The following is a 20245-nucleotide window of genomic DNA, read 5'->3' on the forward strand; positions in this document are numbered from 1 at the left end:
CCCCCACTTCTTCTGCTAGCTGCTAGATTTATATTTCTCAATAACATATTCCATCGATTTACAAACATTTCATCTCTCTTCTTATCAAGTAATGACCAACGCAATGCTTTGAGATACGAGAATTATCAGTATACGTATGTACATGGTTTTCGATGTGTATGCTACATTTGTGAATGAACTTACCATAAATCTATCGCGCGAGATCATTTTTTAAGTACTTGTTCCTAGTAATTATCGTCTTTAATTTACAAAGTTATTTCTTTCAATCTCCTCTCTAAGAGTTCCGAGTCTAGTCGATGCTTACAAAGAAACTGACCCTCCAAAAACAGAACTGGAATTTCGTATTTGTATAGCTTAAAAAGTCTTTCATTCCCTGCTGCTGTAATATCAACTTCTTGCAGTTGATAACGACCCGAGAAACTTGATCGCAAATCGTCTTTTAAAATGTCACAAAGCGGACACGGATGTTTTGTGTATAATGTTAACGTTGGCGGAGAAGATATCGGATGACACCTATAGAACGAAAGAGAGTACATTTATATCCCAGAGGAAGTTCTTGTAATCTTTTTTATAACAATATTATTTATTTACCATAACAATATGCTGTAAAAAAATAATTTCTATAAATGTAATAAGCTATAACGCTACATATACTTGTATGCTTGTATAATAAAGACGGAAAAGAAGTTGCGATTGTATAAAAATATTACTTGGTAGCTAATATCAGCCGCAGTAAGAGATAACAAAGATATTATACCAATTTAAAAGTGAATATGTCATAATTCAGACACGTACACTGGTTGTTATCTTGCTTTAAAATTCATCTCAAAATGTTTACATTTCTGTACGAAATATAATTTATAGTAGTATGTATGTGTAAAATCTACCACTGATACCAAACTTACAATTTTTCAATCATTATCGAAGAGGCACCACCGCCTCCGTTACAAATCGATGCAACGCCCTTTTCCCCAACCTTTAGAGCATGTACTAAATGTACTACAATCCGGGCTCCCGACATACTGAAATTTCAAGTATTTGTAACTTGTATATATGCTATTTATGATTAAGTAGTTGAACGCTCACCCAATAGGATGCCCAAGAGAGACAGCACCACCGTGAACATTTATTTTATTAGGATCGAGATCGAGCAGTTTTTGATTTGCGACCACAACTGTACTAAAAGCCTCGTTAATTTCCCAAAGGGCTATGTCGTTCTTATTGACCCCAGCACCTTCCAGTAACTGAAAATTCATGCATGCTTCCACAATAAAAGTATACGAAATAATGCGCAATCATTACTTAGCAAAATACTTACTTTCGAAATTCCAAAAGACGGTGCAATTGGAAAATCGATTGGATCGGTTGCAGCATCTTGAAATGCAATAATTCGTGCTACAGGCTTCAGGTTCATTTTCTCAGCAACACTTGTAGTAGTTAAAACTAACGCAGCAGCTCCGTCATTTAAAGTTGATGCATTTCCAGCGGTTACCGTGCCGTGTTCTTTCTATAATGAGTAAATATAAATCATTGTACGAAATTGAAATCGATAACTTCGAACAGAGTTAGCATCATACCTGAAAAACTGTATTTAATTTGGAAAATTTAGTAAAATCCACTCTCTTGTATTCTTCGTCCTCGTTAAATACAATATCTGGTTTTCCTTTCTTCTGTGGCACATTGACTGGAACAAGTTCATCTTGGAATGCTTTATTCGTGTATGCTGCTGCGCTCCTTTTATAGCTGTTGATAGCATATTCATCTTGTTCGTCGCGAGTAATCTTCAATTTTTTTGCAGTATTTTCTGCACAATTGCCCATATGAAATTTGTTGTAAACGTCGGTTAAACCATCAAACACAATCCCATCCTATTAAATAATAATGAGTGAACAATTATTAATAATTAGAGTGAGAAATTGAAACACATGTTGAAATGCAATTTAAAATCTTCATCTGACCTCCAATTTCATACCGCCATATCTAGTCTCCCCTCGTTTAAGATAAAATGGTACGTTAGACATGGACTCCATACCACCGGCAAGAACAACTTCTTGATGTCCACATTGTAATGACTGAGAAGCAAGCATAATGCTCTTCATACCACTTGCGCAAACCTTATTAACCGTTGTGCATATCGTTGATTTGGGAAGACCTGTTTTAAAAATGTTTGTGTTACAGATGTTTCGAATGTCCAATAAAATGAATATTACTATAGAGATAATACCTGAAAATAATGTAGCCTGCCTGGCCGGCGCCTGACCCAGAAAAGCTTGACAAACATTTCCCATAAATACTTCTTTAACATCATCCTTAGAAACTCTAGCACGTTCAATTGCTGCCTAATAAAATTATACACAAGTATTTGTATTACACCTGTAAATTATTAACTTGGTAAATAATGGATTGATATTTACTTGTATGGCCACAGCTCCAAGTTGTGGTGCAGGTATGCTTGATATTCCTCCAAGAAACGATCCCATAGGTGTTCTAGCTGCACTAACTATAACGACATCGTTTAATTTTACCTTAGAACTATATGATCGTAGTTTGATCAGATGAATCTAGGCAAAAAAAAAGTCTTTAACAAAATAAATCTTCACATATATAAACGAAGTTACATGCAATAGAATTTTATCCAATATACAGCAGAATTTGTACTTAATGAAAACTACTTTATCAAAATTAGAACAAAAAATTTTTATAAATAATCGTGTATCGGATTATAGGTATGTACTTACTTTTCTCATATTCTTTAATATCAACATTGTGAAAAAGGATTCAATGACACCTGTTGCGACTAGTGTGCTGCAAGTACAATTTACACAGTGAATTGCAATGGAACAATATTATAATAATACTTGCGGCTCCCTCGAAATATTATTAATAATTAAATGCAACTCACCGGAATCTCAAATGGGCTCAAAGTCGTTGCTGGCCGTTGCAACTGAATTAGGATCCACAGTTTTCTTGCACTTTGCTGAACTTGATAAAGTACAGTAAGTACTTGGCATAACTTTCATACAGCATTCCTTATACAAAATCGTACGACTTTCCTTGTTATAACAACCTCAATCTAGTCTACTAGTTTACTTGTTATGAAATAAGAGAAATACTTTCGAAATTTTAAACAAGATATAAGCGCCCTGGTGAAGACGTTCCTGAAATCACGCACGCGTATTACAGCCGTGCAGATTTGTATAATTTTTAGTTTTATTTTCATCGACAACGAGAGACGAACGAATAGCGATGGGGAGTATTATCTTAGGGAATGATAAGTTTCGCATCGAATCAGTTTGTGTTGTACTAACAAGATAAACAGTCGAGCGCAAAATCAAAAAAGAACATGACATATACGATAAATCGAATAAGTGCAACAGTTTGCTAAAAGTCATTCGAACGTCTCCTTTATCAGCATACTTGAATAACAATCGTAATTAGAATTTCGAAATGAATGTGGAAGAAAATAGATTACGAACTTTTACCGAGTGGCCAGCAAATGCCGCAGTGGACGCAACACGAATAGCAAAAGCAGGCTTTTATTACAGTGGACATGCTCTGGAGGTGCAATGTTTTCTTTGTGGAATAAAAATTTCGGATTGGAATTATGGTGATCAAGCTATGGCTCGTCATCGGCAAGCTGCACCCGATTGTCCTTTTGTCCAAAATCCCTGTAGCACTTGTAACGTTCCATTGGTACCAGTGTCCGCTAATAATTCCGGATTAGCATCGTCGTCCACAGAAATGTGGCAAGAAAATAACACCTTCGAACATCAGTCTGTGTCTCCTGCCTGCCAAGGGCAGCATCCTCGGAATAAATATATGACCTTAGCGCAAAGATTACAAACCTTTGCTAATTGGCCAGTCTCTTCTATCGTATCGCCTGAAAGACTGGCCAAAGCTGGCTTCTACTACCTTCAACACGATGACGCGGTAATGAATCTATAATAGTAGAAAGTTCACAAGACGTTTGTCTGACACGCAAATTTACATTTGATTTTCGTAATTTATAGGTGCAGTGTGTGTATTGTAAAGGTATCCTAAGACAGTGGGAACCTGGCGACGATCCAGATAAGCAACATACCATAGAGTTTCCTGACTGTTATTTCTACATACACCAAATTGACGATGGTATATATGTTTCTCTGTAAACAGTGGTATTTCTTCACCCGAAGCAATCGTTTTATTCTAACATTTTGTTTAATAGACGAATTGTATTTATACAATATAAAGTTAACATCTGGCACGTCGAGCCTCACAGAGTTAGGAGTACAAGCACACACGGCTCCTAAAAAGCCAAATTATGCGACGTACGAAGGAAGATTACACACTTTCTGCGGCTGGCCAGAAAATCTTAAGCAAACTCCTGAAATGTTAGCTGGAGCAGGATTTTATTACACCGGTGAGGACTCTATTCTATACCAGCGTTTATTTTAATATTTCCACTCTGGCATAGAAATTTTGAAACACCAGAAGTGATGAAACTTTAAAATCATGATAGGATTGGGAGATCATGTTAGATGTTTCCATTGCGACGGCGGTTTGCGAAATTGGGAAACAACCGATGATGCATGGACCGAACATGGGAGATGGTTTCCCAAATGCGAATTCGTAAATCTTGTAAGGGGTCAAGAATTTATAAAACAATGCATCGACAATAGACGACCTTTAGATCCATCGGTAAATATTATAAGATTGTATGTACTTATTTCAAAACTTGTGAAATCTTTAAATTGTGCTCTGTATTTGTATAGATTTTTGAAGGTGTACCAGAAGATGAAGGTACAGACTCAGCTGAACCGCTGCCTACTACTACAACTGTGTCTGCAGTCTTGCCGCACACTCAAGAAATTACAGATGCAACAGTGATGAGACTACTAGATAGTTCACCGGCGAAAGTAGTTCTTTATAATTATCCAGGATTTTTAAAACATTTTCTTGATATCGCACTATTATTGTAAATTATATTACTTTTCAGTATGCTCTAGAAATTGGCTTGCAAGTGGAAAGAGTAAAACGAGCATTAAAAAAGCGACTGGAAGAAACTGGGATTCCGTATTCAGATTCAAATCAACTTATAGAAGATATTCTTCGTGAGCAAGTGATGGAAGATGATTCTACTAGGTCTGTCTACCACTTAACGCACGGTTCACGGTTACGCGTGGACGAATATGTCACGTCGCTGTACGTTAAGCGGTTAATGATGAAATTAAACTTGAAAGTGGAAGGAAGTAATAAGTAGCGTAACAAATGCTAATAGATTTTACTGTCTGATTTACAGAGATGAGTTGTGTGCTGTATTAAATGGTATGATGCAAGAGCAGGCAGATAATGATACAGGACAATGCAACGATGATAAGGGTAATACCGCTGATCAAGAAATAGAGGAAGATAAAAATGGGATAAGTTCGAATAAAGAGAATGAATCTGATGCACCTGATAAGGAAGGTCATAATTTCGAGAGAAAGATAAATTTGAAATCGAAGGAGACAGGTAAGCAATGACAAACACATTTATAGCAATAACATTTACAGCTAGTAATCCTTGTACTTTTTTAGCATCTTTGGAAGAAGAAAATAGAAGACTAAAGGAAGGTCGTTTATGTAAAATTTGCATGGATCGAGAAGTAGCTACTGTATTTTTACCATGTGGACATTTAGCAACTTGCGTTCACTGTGCTCCATCTCTTCTTTACTGTCCAATATGTCGACAAAAAATTCGAGCTACTGTTCGTACATTTTTATCGTAAACCAAATCGTAACGTCCAAGGTATTGATTAACTTCTAATTAAGTTTATTTATATAGAATTAGTTGTTCGCGAACTGTAAAAATGTATAACATGTGTAAAGATATACTTTTTTGTACATTCTGTTAGAATAATGAATACCGTTGTTTCGACAATTTTTCTTCTTTGATAAAAGACATATCACAAAAGAAAGATAAAATAACTACTTGGTATATCTATCAACAATCTAACTTCCGGTAAAAGAAAACTTAGATTGCGTCAACGTGCTTCAACAGAATACCGTGATTGGTGCACGCGTGGAAACACATCTTTGGCTAAGTATCCTATCGATGTAACAGTAATGTTTTTATATAACTTTATAATTGCATTATATAGATGTTTATATTTTACATAGAAATACGTTAAACACAAGATTCTCTTTTCTTCTCAGGTAAAAATGAATTAATAGAGCATAAATGTATAAGTTAGGAATATCCATATTTGATTTTTACCTACAAAAATATTTATTTTCGTATTACTGAATTGAAATGTTCGTTGTTTATTTATGTATTTAACAAAGTCAGTTAACTGTACAGAGCTGTGTTATTGTAATAACGTTAGTTTATTGTTAATAACGTTATGTATTAACTATAGTGAATACACTAATTCTATGATACCAAATTTATAAGTTGATTTGCAATTTACCAAATATTATCAAGCGTCATGAATGTTTCGTAATATATTAAAAAAATACCTGCAACTATAATCTGTAAAAGGAATGGCATTACCCATTGCTTTTCCAATGGAACAATAAACATCATCCATTGATAATATATCTTCTATACTTTGTGATGTACACATGTTATCGCAATACTGAAAACTTATACTTTTAATGCAAGATATCTTAAAAGATAATCAGACTATGTGTCAACCTATAGACTATAATATCCTGTCAGTTGATTCAGTGCTGTTAAGTCTGTATTTGCTGAAGGTGAGTACCAGTCCAACATGTTGTATGCTACATGGCTGCATTTATAATAATTCCATAATAAGTACCACCTATTGCATCTTTGAAGATGCACCCAATTTTCATTTCATATCTGTATGGTATCGATCCATCATTATTACGAATAAGTATTAATTTGGAAGTATATTTTTACTTTTAATGAGCGTAACGTAATCGCAACGTCGCTGACGTCATTGCATACATTCTTAATTCTTACTATGCAAAACAATGACATTTTTATTCTCATAACTGACTCATTGTTAAAACACTGCATGACTTGGCAAGCGACAGTCAGGATCCATTCTTGGAATTGATTACGCTTACGGAAATAGTCCAGAGATAAACGAGATCGAGTAACACAGATGAATTATTAGAGCTCCTTTGTCATAAAAATATTATTTTCGATAGAAAACCGAATAACAAGAATGATAGAAAATTGCCGCGAAAGTAAACTTGTAGATTCGCGCATGTAATTAGAGCGTAGGTACTGTCTCGAGAGCAGACGTATTGATTTTGACATCAATATTTTCGATAAAACATGTTAAAATGATAAAGTATTCTAAGAGACGTACGTGTTGAGCTCCACGTGATCTGTAAATGGGGAGGGAGAAAGAGAGAGAGCGCAGTAGAACGGTCGCGGCCTTTTACACGACCTTTTCCGTCGCTTCTCCGCTACTACTACGCTTTAGTTTGGTCGAGTGAAGTGGGGGCTTACAGAGGAATGCGCAGGAATGCTATCGCTGGCCATGCAACAACGGAGATACATGCTGAAATGCTTTGAAAATACTTGTATCTTCTCTCGAGCTCAATGAATATACTTTTCTTCGTGAGAATGTAATTTCATTCCTCTAAATTTTAAATTGTGCCTGTGGTATAATTCTGCTGCTCGATTCTCAGTCCTGGACATAAAGTTCAGATCTTCCTCCGCCTACAGTCCACTGAACTTTGAAGCCAACTTCGTTTACCGCAGAGGTGAGGGATTGGGGATTGCTATGTTAGAACGGGTGATAGAGGACCAAAGGAAGGTGTCGTTTCGTCTCGGGCCCGTGTGCGAGGCTCGTTAATAGGGGCTACTGTAGAGAATGGAATGCAGTGGAATGCAGACGACGGTCTCTATCGTCTCTATACTCTGGGAATGGCTTGTTGGTTGAGAGGTCTTGACTCGGGAATTTGAATGAGAGGTCGAGAGCTGAGAGCAGCACTTACGAGGCGCAGTAGCAGTTGAAGACCTCTAGCGGCGGTATTGGAAATCTACGTCGCGAACCTGTGTGGCCGTCGCGTCGTGGGTATATGGGGATCGGTTGCTTCAGTCAATCAGTGAAAGGCAACCAGGGTACTTGATTTTTTCCAATTATTTCAATATTCGATTAAACTAATGAACAACCATTCTTGACAATAAAAATAATATAAAAATACAGTTTATTCGTTGCGAATATCAGAAGATTACGCCACAACTGAAAGGAGAACTCTCTACTTAAAATAATTACTCTCTCCTTCTCTCTCTTGTGCACAAGTGAATTTACTGTGATCAACGGGAAAGGGTAAGGGGAGGGAGCAAAGCAACGACGTTTTTGTTTTCTTATCACGTTTATCTCCGGGGCTCTATCTCTGCGTATCATCAGTGGGGATAATATAAACAATCCTTGCCGCAGGCGCTTGGGATGATCAGAGGTCAGAGGTCTGTGGAGCTTGCATGTTATACTATATTGGACTGAATCATTGAGCGAAAACTTGTGAGAAAATAGTAGGAATTAGGAGACCTCTGGCGAGGCGACCGCGCACTAGCGTGGAAGAACCAAGGGGGAGCGCGACAGGAACGTCACACGGAAGAAATAATCGCCAGGGACAAAGCAAGAACGAAGTGTATACGGAGGCATCGCGAGTGTTCTGATATCGGTATGTTACGCCTGTAATATGATCTATTAACTGTACGTACAAAGTATCCTAATTAGAAAAAGTCGTAGACGCCCAAGTACAAGATTTCATTATGGAGTGATTCAGTTCTGTGGGAGTTTAAAGATCTTCAAACTGTGTAGAGACTAGCTTTTAGTCAGCCCTCTGTGATATAAGAAAGGCACATAAACGGAGAGTTTTAAAGATAACAAATCGTTTTCAATATAAACCTTTTCCTTTCTTCGTCGTACATACAAAGAATTGTTCAGTTTCTGTTGCTGCTTGTCTATCTCTCTTGCATACCAACTTCCGTTGTTCTCTATCTCTTTCTTACTCCTGATTACGCTGTTGCCAGATGTAATTGACGACACAGATGTGAAAGTTCAGAGAAAAACCGAATATATCATTTTCCGATTGAATTTGAATGTGTGCGGCAAAGATGCCTCTTTCCTAAAGGGAATATACTGATATCGTTTGCTTGGGAAGTAATCAATACTTCGTCACGAATAAACATATCGAATCATGAAATTCTCAACGGCCAGCATTCCTTAGAAAAACAAATATTGCACATTGTAATCCAGTCAGAATGTTATCGTAAGACGTACGTAGAAATACACGCAAATTGTATTTTTTTGTCGGAAAAAGTTTCGCCTACAAGTTCAACGAATTGATAACATTCTTATCGTGCTGTATCTTGATAATTCCAGGATTTGTCGGTACGATTAATTCCTATGTATCTTCGATTCACACGAACAAGCGCTTAGAAAAGTATGTACTCCGGAAAGGGGAAGATAGGAATCCGCTGTGAATTTCCAGCACAGAGACGTAGCAAACCGGTTTAGTGCCCTGTATAAATTGAGCTTCCTCGATTGTATTAAAACATTGTTAATACATTAAAAATAATGAAGAAGCCTCGAATGATGTCGAAAATGATTCTGCTATTTAAGCCTCAAATTTGATGGAAAGTTCGTTATACTAGAGTATACATGAATTTTAATTTCTTTTTTATGGGATTCGTAAAGTGAAACAATCTACTTATAGGATACGCATATTTGTTTGATGAGTTTGAAAAGTGCGTTAAATTGGTTTATGTAAAGAGAAAAAAGTTGTTGCTACGCCCTTGTCGATACATTTCATTTCCATGAGCGCGCAGCGGTGTAGTACAACAAGAGAAGTTAAAATACGGGCCATAGAAGCGGCAACGTTGCACAGGGCGGTGATCAGTATAAGTGTGTACTACAGCTGCGGCTGTGTGCGCGCGTGTAACTCTGGGAACCAAGAGAGAGATCGAGTCTGTTCTCGGAAGTCTTGTTTGCAGTTTGCAGGGCGCCAGGAATGTTCCTGCCACACAAATTGTCAGTGGAGGGGGAACACGCTGGAGCATGCGCGTGATGACGCTGTGACGTCAAACCAATCGACGTCAAGCTAGGTTTTGGCTTCAAACCAATCGACGCCAAGGTTGGTTCTCCTTCCACTGACAATCTTGTATGGCAGGAACATTCCTGACTACTCTGCTTGTTTGTGTGTGGTATGTAGGGCGTTATTTCGACGTAACGTAGTTGTGTGAAAAGTTCATGATACTCCGTCATTCACGAATCATAACGGCACCGCGACCAGCCTAGCGAGTCCCACTCACTTAGAGCGCTCTCTCTCTCCCTCTCTTCCCCTTTCTCTCTCTCTTTATCTCTTATACCATGAAAACATGATACGTAGGATTTTCCATAAATGTGCAGCACGATCGAACGTCTCTCGACATTACACTTTTTTATACACTCACATTCCATATGTCGCGTAATTCCATCACGCTAGATAAATTAGCGAAAGGCATAATTACAATTATTGCCCATGATATTTCGGTAAAATTAACCACAATAATCACCCTCGTACAATGTAAAAATTCCAATATTTTTCGTAGGTTTAAAAATAATCAAGACCACCTTTCCAATATACCGCATCAACATTATTGAAACAAGATGACTGGTATCATTAAACACAGAGAGCTGGGAAGCGATCAAAGTTTTAAGCCTTCAGCAAATCCACATTTGGTACCACCACCGCCTATATCACCTCACGTATTGAGCGACGAAGTGGATAATATCGACTATCGCTTCGAAGCAGCTAGACTACAGAGCTTTGAAAATTGGCCCGTACGGTATATCGAACCTGAAAAACTTGCAGCGGCTGGATTCTATTACACTGGTGAAGATGACAAAGTGAGATGTTTTGAATGTCACGTAGAGATATGTCAATGGGTAGAAGGCGATAACCCTATGGTTGACCATCAACGTTGGTCAGCCAGGTGTAGATTTATTCGCAAAATACATTGCGGTAATGTGCCAATAGGGGTTGATCCTAGTACCGTTCTACCGCCCAGGCCGAGAAGCTGGGATGTATGTGGACCTTACGGCGTCGAGTATCGGCCCACTTCTGGTCCTGACAATCATAATTTCACCACAGAATTACAATTACCGAGCACAGCAAAATTGAGCTGTTTAGGACTGGGAAGGCCCAAAGGATCAGTACATTCTGAGTATGCCAGTTATGACGCCAGGCTACGTACATTCGAAACATGGCCAAAGTTTATGCCACAAACGAAACAACAGTTAGCTGACGCAGGCTTTTATTATACTGGAAAAGGTGATCAGACGTTATGCTATCATTGTGGAGGGGGTTTAAAAGATTGGGAACCAGAGGATGATCCTTGGGAACAGCACGCGAAATGGTTCTCTAAATGCTACTATCTACTAATGGTTAAGGGTCAAGATTATGTTAATAAAATAACGGGTCAGCACATATCGCCGCCGTCTAAAGAAGTAAATAGCAGAGCTGAAGTTGTTTGTTATCTGTACAAAGTGAATGAAAGTATATGCTCATATACACCCCATTTGTTTCAGGAAACAATGCAAATGAATTTACCTAGTTTCATTAAAAAAGTTGAACCTGTTGCGATGGAAACGGAAGGGAAGGAAGAAGCGGAATGTAACCCTGGTCCAAGTTCTGAAAGTAAAAGGTCTAACAATAGTGGGTTAGAGAACGCGATTGGAAGTAACGCAGCATCCATAAAAGGGAGGACGGAAGATGTAACAAATACAGGGACACAATTGAATAAGCCCATAGACGATGCAAGGATGTGTAAAATTTGTTATAACGGAGAGTTAGGAGTAGTATTTCTACCATGTGGACATATAGTTGCGTGTGTTAAGTGTGCCCCAGGCATGACAACTTGTGCTGTATGCAGAGAACCTGTTACTATGACCGTGCGGGCCTTCTTCTCATAGTATTCCACTGCTTGTGATAGGCAATGATTACATTCTGCATATGATTTCTGTTATAGTATTTTATACTCGATCATCCACGACTGGTAGCGATAATTAATCGCGAACTGCACTAAATGACATGACTCATGTAGTATACCAGTCTGCGGGTACAAGCTGTAAGAATTTTATAATTTTTCAAGGCTTTATATGATGCTTAAATTCCAGATACATGAAGGATGAGAAACGGTTTATTATAACGCTGCCAATAACACGCTAAATATATTTCATAACTAATCACGTCAAGGAGCGTCCTTCGTGTTCTAAAATTTGTCCACGAGTGATCAGTATTACAATAAATGATATAAATATATTTAAGTATCATTACAAATGCATAACATATCATGAGTAGGGAAGTCGTGAGATACTTGCTCATAGTTACTGGTCTTTGATAAGGTGTTCAGATTAATTTCATCTGAAACTTAATAAGCTGTACCTGCAACTGAATGTTGCTATTTGCACATTCGTAAATTTGTGTTGTCCCTATCACTGGATTAAGGGGGTAGTCTCATTCGCAACTGCGAAAAACAGTGTTCATTTTAGGAGTTTAGGGTACACCCTATAACAAGATACCAAAAGGCTGGTTTGATAGAACTTATACTTTTCCTCAAAAAAGTTTCTAAAAAGCATTATTTTTTCGCGCTCGCGAATGAGACCATATGTACCCCTTGATCAGAATGGCAACAGAGAAGATGTGCTTGACCCATAGTACAAATAGCAACAAAACATGAAGTCTAGTCATTAGTATTATATAATGACGAAAAACGAGTAACGATTTACAACTATAAGTTATAGAAATCTAATGAAGAAATGGTTCATTTTATAATTTTATCGCAGTGCTAATGTAATTAACGTCCACTTTGTTACTCTAGTTTTGTCAAATATTATGAATTGTGACATTACCTTATTGTATTTATGCGTCTTGTTACACGAAATATGCGGTTTCTGTGTAGTAGAATGTCTAAGGGTATTTATGCAGAGGTAATTGTCAGTATCTAAATTGCAAACTATCTATATATAATTATACGACTTAACTAATCTAGGGTGTTACAATGTTTATGTATTCCACTCAATGGAGACTTCTAGCACTTGTATCAGCGCTGTCCAGCGGTGGGGAGCCAGAGACGGGCAAAAAATTATTTGAAATAAAAATTTGTGTACGAAATTTTTATTTCAAATAATTTTTTTGCCCATCTCTGGTGGGGGTCCCTCACGCGTCTGCTTTCCCATCCATCCGTTCCTTGGCCACACAGCATATCTACTTACGTCCTCGGACGTTAAACAAAAGATGGATAAGACAATATTCGCGGGGAATAGTGGCGACGTGCTTCAATGGTACGCACGTCGTGCGTAGCATCTGACAAGGAAACATCCTCGGTACGGGGTCGGCATACCAAGTGAAGATTCGTACTTTTCGAAACCTTAGATACTGACAAAATGATACATAGATTAGTTGCTAATGGATTATACATACTATTTTCTCGCCTTGTATAGTTAGCAACTAATCTATCTATATATATATATATAAAACAAATTCTAACTGACTTACTGACTCATCAACGCCCAGCTCAAACCGTTTAATCTAGGAACGTGAGATTTGGAAGGTACATTGTTTTCATGACGTAGGCGCCCACTAAGGAAGGATTTTTGGAAATTTCGTCCCAGGGGTGAAAACTGGTAAAATATATTTTCTCGGATTCCTTAATATCTCTTAGGGCCGAAGCGAAGCGCGGGATATTTTGCCAGTAATCTATATATAATTTTGTCATTATCTAAGGCTTCGAACATGTAACAATATTTACTTGATACGCCGACCCCCTGCTGAGGATGTCTCCTTGTGACCTTCTTTGACGACGCAGACTGGAATGGGAGAACCCCATTTGGCAGCGCTGACTACTAAAATTTCGTGATATTATAAACAGATGTGTACATTGTGTATAAGTATGATTAAAAACAGGGAAAAGTTATTCATTTTAATAGATAAAAGAAATAGTAGGCATTCATAATCAATCAATTAATAAATAATGCTGGAATTTTTCTGGCAATTTCAAAATGTAAAGAAACATCACTTAAGTCTATTATATTCTTGTTTGTTCCATGAAAATCATTAGTCATTTAGAATTAATAAATTTTATGTAATTATCGGAGCTGCGGAAAAAGAAGGTACTCAACGGATACTCGAGGGATTTCAACTCTCGATTTTCGCAGTTTCGGCTAGGCAGCGTCAACGACTCTCCCCCTACTTTCCGGCTCCCCTTAATGAGTACTATCAAGGCTCCGATTCCATGCTGTGCCGTCCTGAGGACGACAACATTCGCCCTCGACATTTCTCCCGTACGTCCCACCATCACAACGATTTTCTAAATCGATGCTGTCCAAGCCAGGGTTCGTGAGGCGTTTGGAGTTCTTCCACTACCGTTCGACGACATCGCCAGGGATATCGTGCGGCGCTAAGACCGCGGCTACACAACCGTTGAAGCAGTGGACATGATTTGTGACCGAGGTGTGGTTGCGGTTGTAGTCACACGAGCGTTGGCTTTGTCACCCGTAACTGAGAAAAGTTTCTCTCATCAGTAGACGTGAGTAGACGGTAGGTATCCGTAGGAACGGGATGGATTATACTTACAGAAGTCGCCGATTTTCGTCTATACTGTATTGAGAATGCAAAGTCCCATAAAATGGGATGTTTTTCAATTTCAGATAGAAATATTTAAATATCAAGTCTGTGGCCAGATCCGTAGGAATACGTAAAATGCAACACCGCCGTCCAAGCCCATTTGGTCGACGGATGTGGAAGTTAAAAATTTTGATGACGTAGGCTCGTGTGACTGCTCGCACGTATTGTATTACAATATGTTACGCTACAACATCGGAATTCGAACTCGCGAATCTTCGGTAATAGTTCTGGGCCTGGGCTGGCCAGCCCATTAATCACCTGCGCCAACGCCAACCCTCCATTTTCCGCTGTTCCTGTTCGTTTCGTATGGAGGCCCCGATCCCCGCGTAATATTATACTATATTTGAAATCATCCACGCATCATTATTAGTCTTTATTTCCCGCTATTTCCTACATATTTTAAATGCATTGTCAATACACATACAGTAGGTTCTGTATATTATATGGTAGGTTTTTTCCTGAAACAGAATTTAGAGAATATGTTCATGTGTATGTTTATATATTGTATATACAGGTGTATGTTCATCATTTAAAAGTTGTACAAATATTCGAAGCATAATCTATGTAATAATTATACGTAATAAGTAGTATGTCTTCTTTGTCACTATGCTTAAGTAGTCCTTTGAAATTATTACAATAAATGTTGTAATCTGTATTTCGAAATTTGTATCAAGCTTGAAATCTTTTATAACGACCCTTGTAATGAAGTCTGATAGAATTAACATGTGGGTGTTATCGTGATGCAATATTCAGTTCAGCGTGAGCAAAATGACGGTAAGTGAACATACATGGTAGCTTTCCATGCAGTTTTGCGCCCTTGGCATTCCAGTTTCTTTTATGTAAAAAGAAACAACAAAACTCGACGTTGAACCGGACTTTCAACTGTCCCTTTAACTCTTCAGACTCTCCAGAGTTAAAGGGAAACTCTGAACCCTTGGATTGGCGTTCCAAAATTTGATTAATGGAGTAAAATTTCTCGTAACTTATTGAACAACGATATTTATCTGCAATATTAAAATGTACATAAGTTATTTTTAGATAATTGATAACTCAATCATTTTGAGCGATACTTCAAGTTACCAATAAAGTAGTCAGTATGCAATTGGTTTATTTATTTCTGTGCAATGTGCAACAGATTTTATCAACAAAATTGTTTATTTATTGTTCTAAAAAGCTTTTTAAAATTTGTTTAATTTATGAACACGCAAATGCTAGCGGCGCGGTGAAATGTATGAACTAAAATGGGCGTTAAAACACGCCCAGTGCGCCAGTCTAAAGAGTGAACGTGAATACTCACGTTTATCAACAAATTAAGGATTTTCTACAAATAATTAATCTACTTTTGTAGTTGAATTTTAAAGCATGCACCTTCGACTACTTTCCTATTTACATAGTATTTGTGGTTATTTTTATTAAAATTAATTTTATTTATAAACCGTTTTTGTACACAGCTACAACGAATGTGGCTGTCCTTAACAAATTTGTATATTATTCAATGATTTATAAATACTTATGGATACTTTATAGATACTAAAGCATCGACTGTTGTATCAATATTTTTTATAATTTATTAGTCTCACTAATTCATATTCTTTCTCAGTTGGATTCGAAAGTACAGATGTTTAGCAATGTTCTTAATTCCTTGTCAATGCTTGTCAACTTGTAGGGAACTAAAATTCGAAATACTTAAAGGTAGATTCTCAACGGTGGTCTAAAAAGAATATATTTAGGAAAACGTGTCTGAGCCAATGGTGGAATGCCTTCTATGTAGTTTTGAAGGTTTGGGATTGGTTGTCACAGCAAATTCCATGAATTTCCCGCTTCTCGCAATGCTATAGGAGCGTAATGATATATTCGACGAATATAAATAATGCATTGTGCGCGTTTGAATTTGTTTCTGTAAAGGTTCTGATAATTCTGTGCTGCCTCCGTTGATATGGATAAAACAGTCTTCTCATCGGTTAAATTTGTGCCTTAAAAAGATGCGGGATCTGTCACAAAACTCTGATGCTGAAAAATTGACCCCTCTTTGTGACACTATATGACATTGAAATCAAAGATTTCTAGTGAGGTGAAGTGAAATTTAGTACTGTATAGAGTGGCAATAACTAAAGACTTGGAGAGACACTGAATTTGTAGTATAGTGTTCATTGAAATATGAGTTATTACAGTGACCGTAAACCCACCACTGTCATAAAAATTTAAGGTTAGATACGCGTCTCATAGTGCTCATGATATCCTCTGATTACATTATAATGATTGCATGATGAAGATGTTGAATGAAATCAATTAAATGTAACAGAACCTACAATGCAGGGAGTTCATGGACAATCTTCTGCGACGTTCCAATGATGCGAGTTTCTCGATGTATGTACTAGATATGTAATTCTAGTACCTACTTGATATGTTTCTACTTTGGTTACTGCGAAAGATATAAAAATGTTAGTATACAGAAGCAGATATCGGACCATATTAATCGTATTACATATCGCTTAAAAGTACAAATATATGCTTCAGCATTGGATATTTTATAGGGCAGATCGAGATTATGATATGGGTCCGGCTACAGAAATGATGGTAAATGATTTTGATGATGAACGGACGTTAGACGAAGAAGAAGCTTTAGAAGGTAGTGAAGATTCTCACAACGAGTTGTCCAACTTACAAAAGGTATAACTCTGCCGGTGTCCGAGCTAAATATCTAATGTGTACGATGTTCACTTTGTAACAAGATTCTGATCCCAACTATTCTAGGATCAAGCCTGTGAAATGAAAAAATCAAGCCCATAAATAATTACAATTATGATAAGTTTCTACAACACTTTGGACTCAAAGTGCGTTCTCGTAGTGAGATTCGTATGTTTAGTCTATTTGTTATACCTGGCATGATGATCATTTGTGTTGTTGTGTTCTTTCAGGAAGGTGATATGCCACTAAAAGATCTACTTGCCATGTACGGATACGGGGATCCGTCCACAGAGAATTCCAACAGTTCCGATCGATTATTGATTCCATCTGGAAGCGGCGATCCAGAAGTGGAAGGGCAGTATTCGGATAAGGGTGACAATGACGCGGATGACGACGACGACGACGACGAAGCGGATGCGCCCAGTAACGAGCCAGATCTCAAACAATTTTACACAGAAATGTTGGTAAAGGGGAAAGATTCAAAGTCGTTGGTGTCGGGATCAGCAATGAAAGGAAGCAACGCCAGTAGCGTAGGTACTGGGGACAATAGTAGACGGCACAGAATTCACGACGATGAAGACGACGATGACGAAGGTGAAGTCGAAGGCGAAGGTGAAGGCGAAGGCGAAGAATGTTCCATGATTGGCGGTTGTGGCAACAATGAAAATGTGAGGACACCAGCAACATTGGGGAGTACTGGCACCGCTAAATGCGGCGGTATACCCGGACTTGGTAGCTGTACAACGGACGAGAACACTGTTACTGGAGTAGAAAGTAGCGCCGGGGGTAGTACGGTAGACGGAGGTGAAGATGGAATAGTGAGTGGTAGCATAGGTAGTGGCACATCAAGATTATTGCGAAGTGTTTCGCGACCACAGAGCGAAGAGGAAGAAGACGACTGTGATTACAGTCCAGACGAAGACGAATGGAAAAAGACAATCATGGTTGGCAGTGATTACCAAGCGGCTATACCGGAAGGCCTTTGCCGTTACGACGATGCTTTACCTTACGAAAACGAGGACAAAATGTTATGGGATCCCAGTCATATACCCGAAGAAGAAACCGAAGAGTTTCTAGAACGAGCACAGTTACCTGCCGTAAAAGGTGGTTCTCTTCCCACAGGGTCTCACATCAGAGATGACGAGCAAGCTTTATATCTATTGTTACAATGTGGCTACAACCTGGAAGAGGCATTAAGAAGACGTAGAATGAACGTTGTACCACCAACGGACGCTGTTAGTCTGTGGTCGGAGGAAGAGTGTCACAATTTTGAGTCTGGGTTACGAAGTTATGGGAAAGATTTTCACCTCATACAAAAGAACAAGGTACGGGCACCTTATACGCTAGCTCAGGATACCTCGTACATACAATAAAAGCTAACTGTATTTCGTGTTAACAGTATCGTCATTATTGTTATTGTTGCTACAGGTCAGAACACGATCTGTCGGGGAACTAGTGCAATTTTATTATTTGTGGAAGAAAACAGAACGCCACGATATATTTACGTACAAGGCTCGTTTAGAAAAGAAGAAGTATGCCTTGCATCCTGGCATCACGTGAGTATTTTCTCTATCTGTAGGTAGAACCATTTTAGGTGGATATCGTATTTATAGATGAATTATTACGTTTCTCGTATTGTGATTGAAAACTTGAAGTATGACAAGACCATTGAATCGTAAGCAGGGACTATATGGACCGATTTCTGGAGGAGCAAGAGGGTGTTCGCGATCGCAGCAGCTCACCGAATGTTCATTGTTTATTGTACGGTGACGCCAAGCGACAAAGATCAACTACTAGCACTACGAATAACGACGAGCCAAAATCCGTGGAGCAATGGGATGGTCCAGTGGATTCTTTAGCGGATCAGAATGGACCAACGCCAGCACCGCCGCCACTTCCGCCCCCACCTCCACCACCATTGACATCGGGCGCCGTTACTGTATCACCTTCGACTGCTGTTTCAACTACATTGTCGACTCCTGTATATTGCACCCCATTGACTCGTCACTCGGACTGTCCATCGTCCGACTCCAGCTGCGCCAATCCACACACGTGGTCGACTATAGCATGTCGAAGCCACTCTACCTCCTCTATCGTAACCACGATCACCATCAATACAACGCCCAGCACCGTTCCATTGGTCACGGCCGTTGGAGCCACAAGTACAGTCACAACTAGTTCTATAGTCACTTCTATCGCCTCTAATAATTTTTATCATCCACGAGTGACGTCGAGAAGTAACGATTCGCACGACTCTCCTTCACCAGAGAACATTTTACCTCATTTGCCCCCTTAGCGTCGAACGCAGCCTTCGAGTTCTGAGCCTGAAAGGCGTCGAATGTCTTTACGCGACGCGTTTACTTCGGCACTCGCACCATCCCTATCCTCGTAACATATAACATTAGTTAATATCACGAATTATATTTTTATACTGTATCATAAATATAACTATCGAACGCGTAACAGCGAAAGCGAAACGACATGGTCCCTCGCGAAACGAAAAGAGAGGTATTAAAGTGCGTTAACCGAAAAGAAAACGAAACAATTGAATGGTAAGGCATGTGGACGCGAATTACTATAGCTTTTTCCATTTTCTGCTTTCCACTCTCCACTTTCCGATGACTATTCTATTGTTACCGTAGACGAACCTTACACAGGAAAATGAGTTTAAATTATTCAAAATGATTCGCGTTTTGAAATCTATAATACATATGTAAGTGTTATCAAAGTGAAGACACGATAAATTACAATCACAGAATTGTAGCGCCGGGCGCGAATTTATAAGAGATAATTGTAATGTTGTCCTAGCACGCGTCTCATTGCTGGTACTAAGTGTACAAAAATGATGTTTGATAAATCTGACAAAATAAGGTTTCGATAATCATTCTAAACGATTCAATTAAATGACATTCGCTGACCTCTTGTTTCTTTATTCGATTTTCGTC

General features: G+C 38.4%; 4 protein-coding genes across 16 annotated transcripts; 3 read left to right on the top strand and 1 right to left on the bottom strand.

Annotated features, from left to right (window-relative positions):
* Positions 1-7: 7 nt before the first annotated feature.
* On the bottom strand, positions 8-3050 carry Acat1 (Acetyl-CoA acetyltransferase 1). Of its 2 annotated transcripts, XM_076811911.1 has the most exons (10): positions 2903-3050; positions 2739-2805; positions 2415-2561; positions 2225-2339; positions 1959-2152; positions 1578-1868; positions 1319-1507; positions 1087-1244; positions 906-1022; positions 8-513 (listed from the first exon to the last, which is right to left on the bottom strand). In XM_076811911.1, exons 2-10 carry the CDS (start codon positions 2763-2765, stop codon positions 246-248), a joined length of 1506 nt encoding a protein of 501 aa, XP_076668026.1. In that variant the 5' UTR covers positions 2766-2805; positions 2903-3050; the 3' UTR covers positions 8-245. The 2 variants fall into 2 exon arrangements, with proteins under 2 accessions (XP_076668026.1, XP_076668027.1); XM_076811912.1 differs by lacking the exons at positions 8-513; positions 2903-3050 and having other exon boundaries at positions 563-1022; positions 2739-2896.
* A 167-nt stretch (positions 3051-3217) lies between these two features.
* Positions 3218-6566, top strand: Diap2 (Death-associated inhibitor of apoptosis 2). Its single transcript, XM_076811910.1, has 8 exons — positions 3218-3930; positions 4011-4128; positions 4205-4399; positions 4499-4677; positions 4752-4895; positions 4976-5181; positions 5258-5490; positions 5556-6566. Exons 1-8 carry the CDS (start codon positions 3448-3450, stop codon positions 5744-5746), a joined length of 1749 nt encoding a protein of 582 aa, XP_076668025.1. The 5' UTR covers positions 3218-3447; the 3' UTR covers positions 5747-6566.
* An 85-nt stretch (positions 6567-6651) lies between these two features.
* LOC143368816 (death-associated inhibitor of apoptosis 1) lies at positions 6652-15267 on the top strand. 5 transcript variants are annotated; one of them, XR_013085293.1, is made up of 4 exons: positions 7726-8624; positions 10537-11434; positions 11516-14525; positions 14636-15267. XR_013085293.1 is itself a non-coding variant. In XM_076811916.1 (3 exons), exons 2-3 carry the CDS (start codon positions 10595-10597, stop codon positions 11897-11899), a joined length of 1224 nt encoding a protein of 407 aa, XP_076668031.1. In that variant the 5' UTR covers positions 6652-6713; positions 10537-10594; the 3' UTR covers positions 11900-15267. The 5 variants fall into 5 exon arrangements, 4 of the variants coding, with proteins under 4 accessions (XP_076668031.1, XP_076668033.1, XP_076668029.1 ...); XM_076811916.1 differs by lacking the exon at positions 7726-8624 and adding an exon at positions 6652-6713 and having other exon boundaries at positions 11516-15267; XM_076811918.1 differs by having other exon boundaries at positions 7725-8647; positions 10559-11434; positions 11516-15267.
* A 1132-nt stretch (positions 15268-16399) lies between these two features.
* On the top strand, positions 16400-20217 carry LOC143368811 (mesoderm induction early response protein 1). 8 transcript variants are annotated; one of them, XM_076811903.1, is made up of 6 exons: positions 16400-16818; positions 16915-16979; positions 17147-17282; positions 17531-18625; positions 18729-18856; positions 18981-20217. In XM_076811903.1, exons 2-6 carry the CDS (start codon positions 16936-16938, stop codon positions 19594-19596), a joined length of 2019 nt encoding a protein of 672 aa, XP_076668018.1. In that variant the 5' UTR covers positions 16400-16818; positions 16915-16935; the 3' UTR covers positions 19597-20217. The 8 variants fall into 8 exon arrangements, with proteins under 8 accessions (XP_076668018.1, XP_076668019.1, XP_076668021.1 ...); XM_076811904.1 differs by having other exon boundaries at positions 17152-17282; XM_076811905.1 differs by having other exon boundaries at positions 16401-16818; positions 16915-17053.
* The last annotated feature ends 28 nt before the right edge of the window (positions 20218-20245 follow it).

The sequence above is a fragment of the Andrena cerasifolii genome, chromosome 5 (assembly GCF_050908995.1).
Source record: "Andrena cerasifolii isolate SP2316 chromosome 5, iyAndCera1_principal, whole genome shotgun sequence".
Classification (NCBI taxonomy): Eukaryota; Metazoa; Arthropoda; class Insecta; order Hymenoptera; family Andrenidae; genus Andrena; species Andrena cerasifolii.

Excerpts from the sequence above, each read along its gene's own strand:
- Acat1 (XM_076811911.1), bottom strand. The coding sequence starts at position 2,765 with ATGTTGATATTAAAGAATATGAGAAAA. Across the intron at positions 2,562-2,738 it reads TATTAAAGAATATGAGAAAA|ATTCATCTGATCAAACTACG; the intron begins GTAAGTACATAC and ends TTTTTTGCCTAG. Across the intron at positions 1,023-1,086 it reads TCTCTTGGGCATCCTATTGG|TATGTCGGGAGCCCGGATTG; the intron begins GTGAGCGTTCAA and ends TTGAAATTTCAG.
- Diap2 (XM_076811910.1), top strand. The coding sequence starts at position 3,448 with ATGAATGTGGAAGAAAATAGATTACGAACTTTTACCGAGTGGCCAGCA. Across the intron at positions 3,931-4,010 it reads ACCTTCAACACGATGACGCG|GTGCAGTGTGTGTATTGTAA; the intron begins GTAATGAATCTA and ends CGTAATTTATAG. Across the intron at positions 4,678-4,751 it reads GACGACCTTTAGATCCATCG|ATTTTTGAAGGTGTACCAGA; the intron begins GTAAATATTATA and ends GTATTTGTATAG.
- LOC143368816 (XM_076811916.1), top strand. The coding sequence starts at position 10,595 with ATGACTGGTATCATTAAACACAGAGAGCTGGGAAGCGATCAAAGTTTT. Across the intron at positions 11,435-11,515 it reads TATCGCCGCCGTCTAAAGAA|GAAACAATGCAAATGAATTT; the intron begins GTAAATAGCAGA and ends CATTTGTTTCAG.
- LOC143368811 (XM_076811903.1), top strand. The coding sequence starts at position 16,936 with ATGGACAATCTTCTGCGACGTTCCAATGATGCGAGTTTCTCGAT. Across the intron at positions 17,283-17,530 it reads AGTTGTCCAACTTACAAAAG|GAAGGTGATATGCCACTAAA; the intron begins GTATAACTCTGC and ends GTGTTCTTTCAG. Across the intron at positions 18,857-18,980 it reads GCCTTGCATCCTGGCATCAC|CAGGGACTATATGGACCGAT; the intron begins GTGAGTATTTTC and ends TTGAATCGTAAG.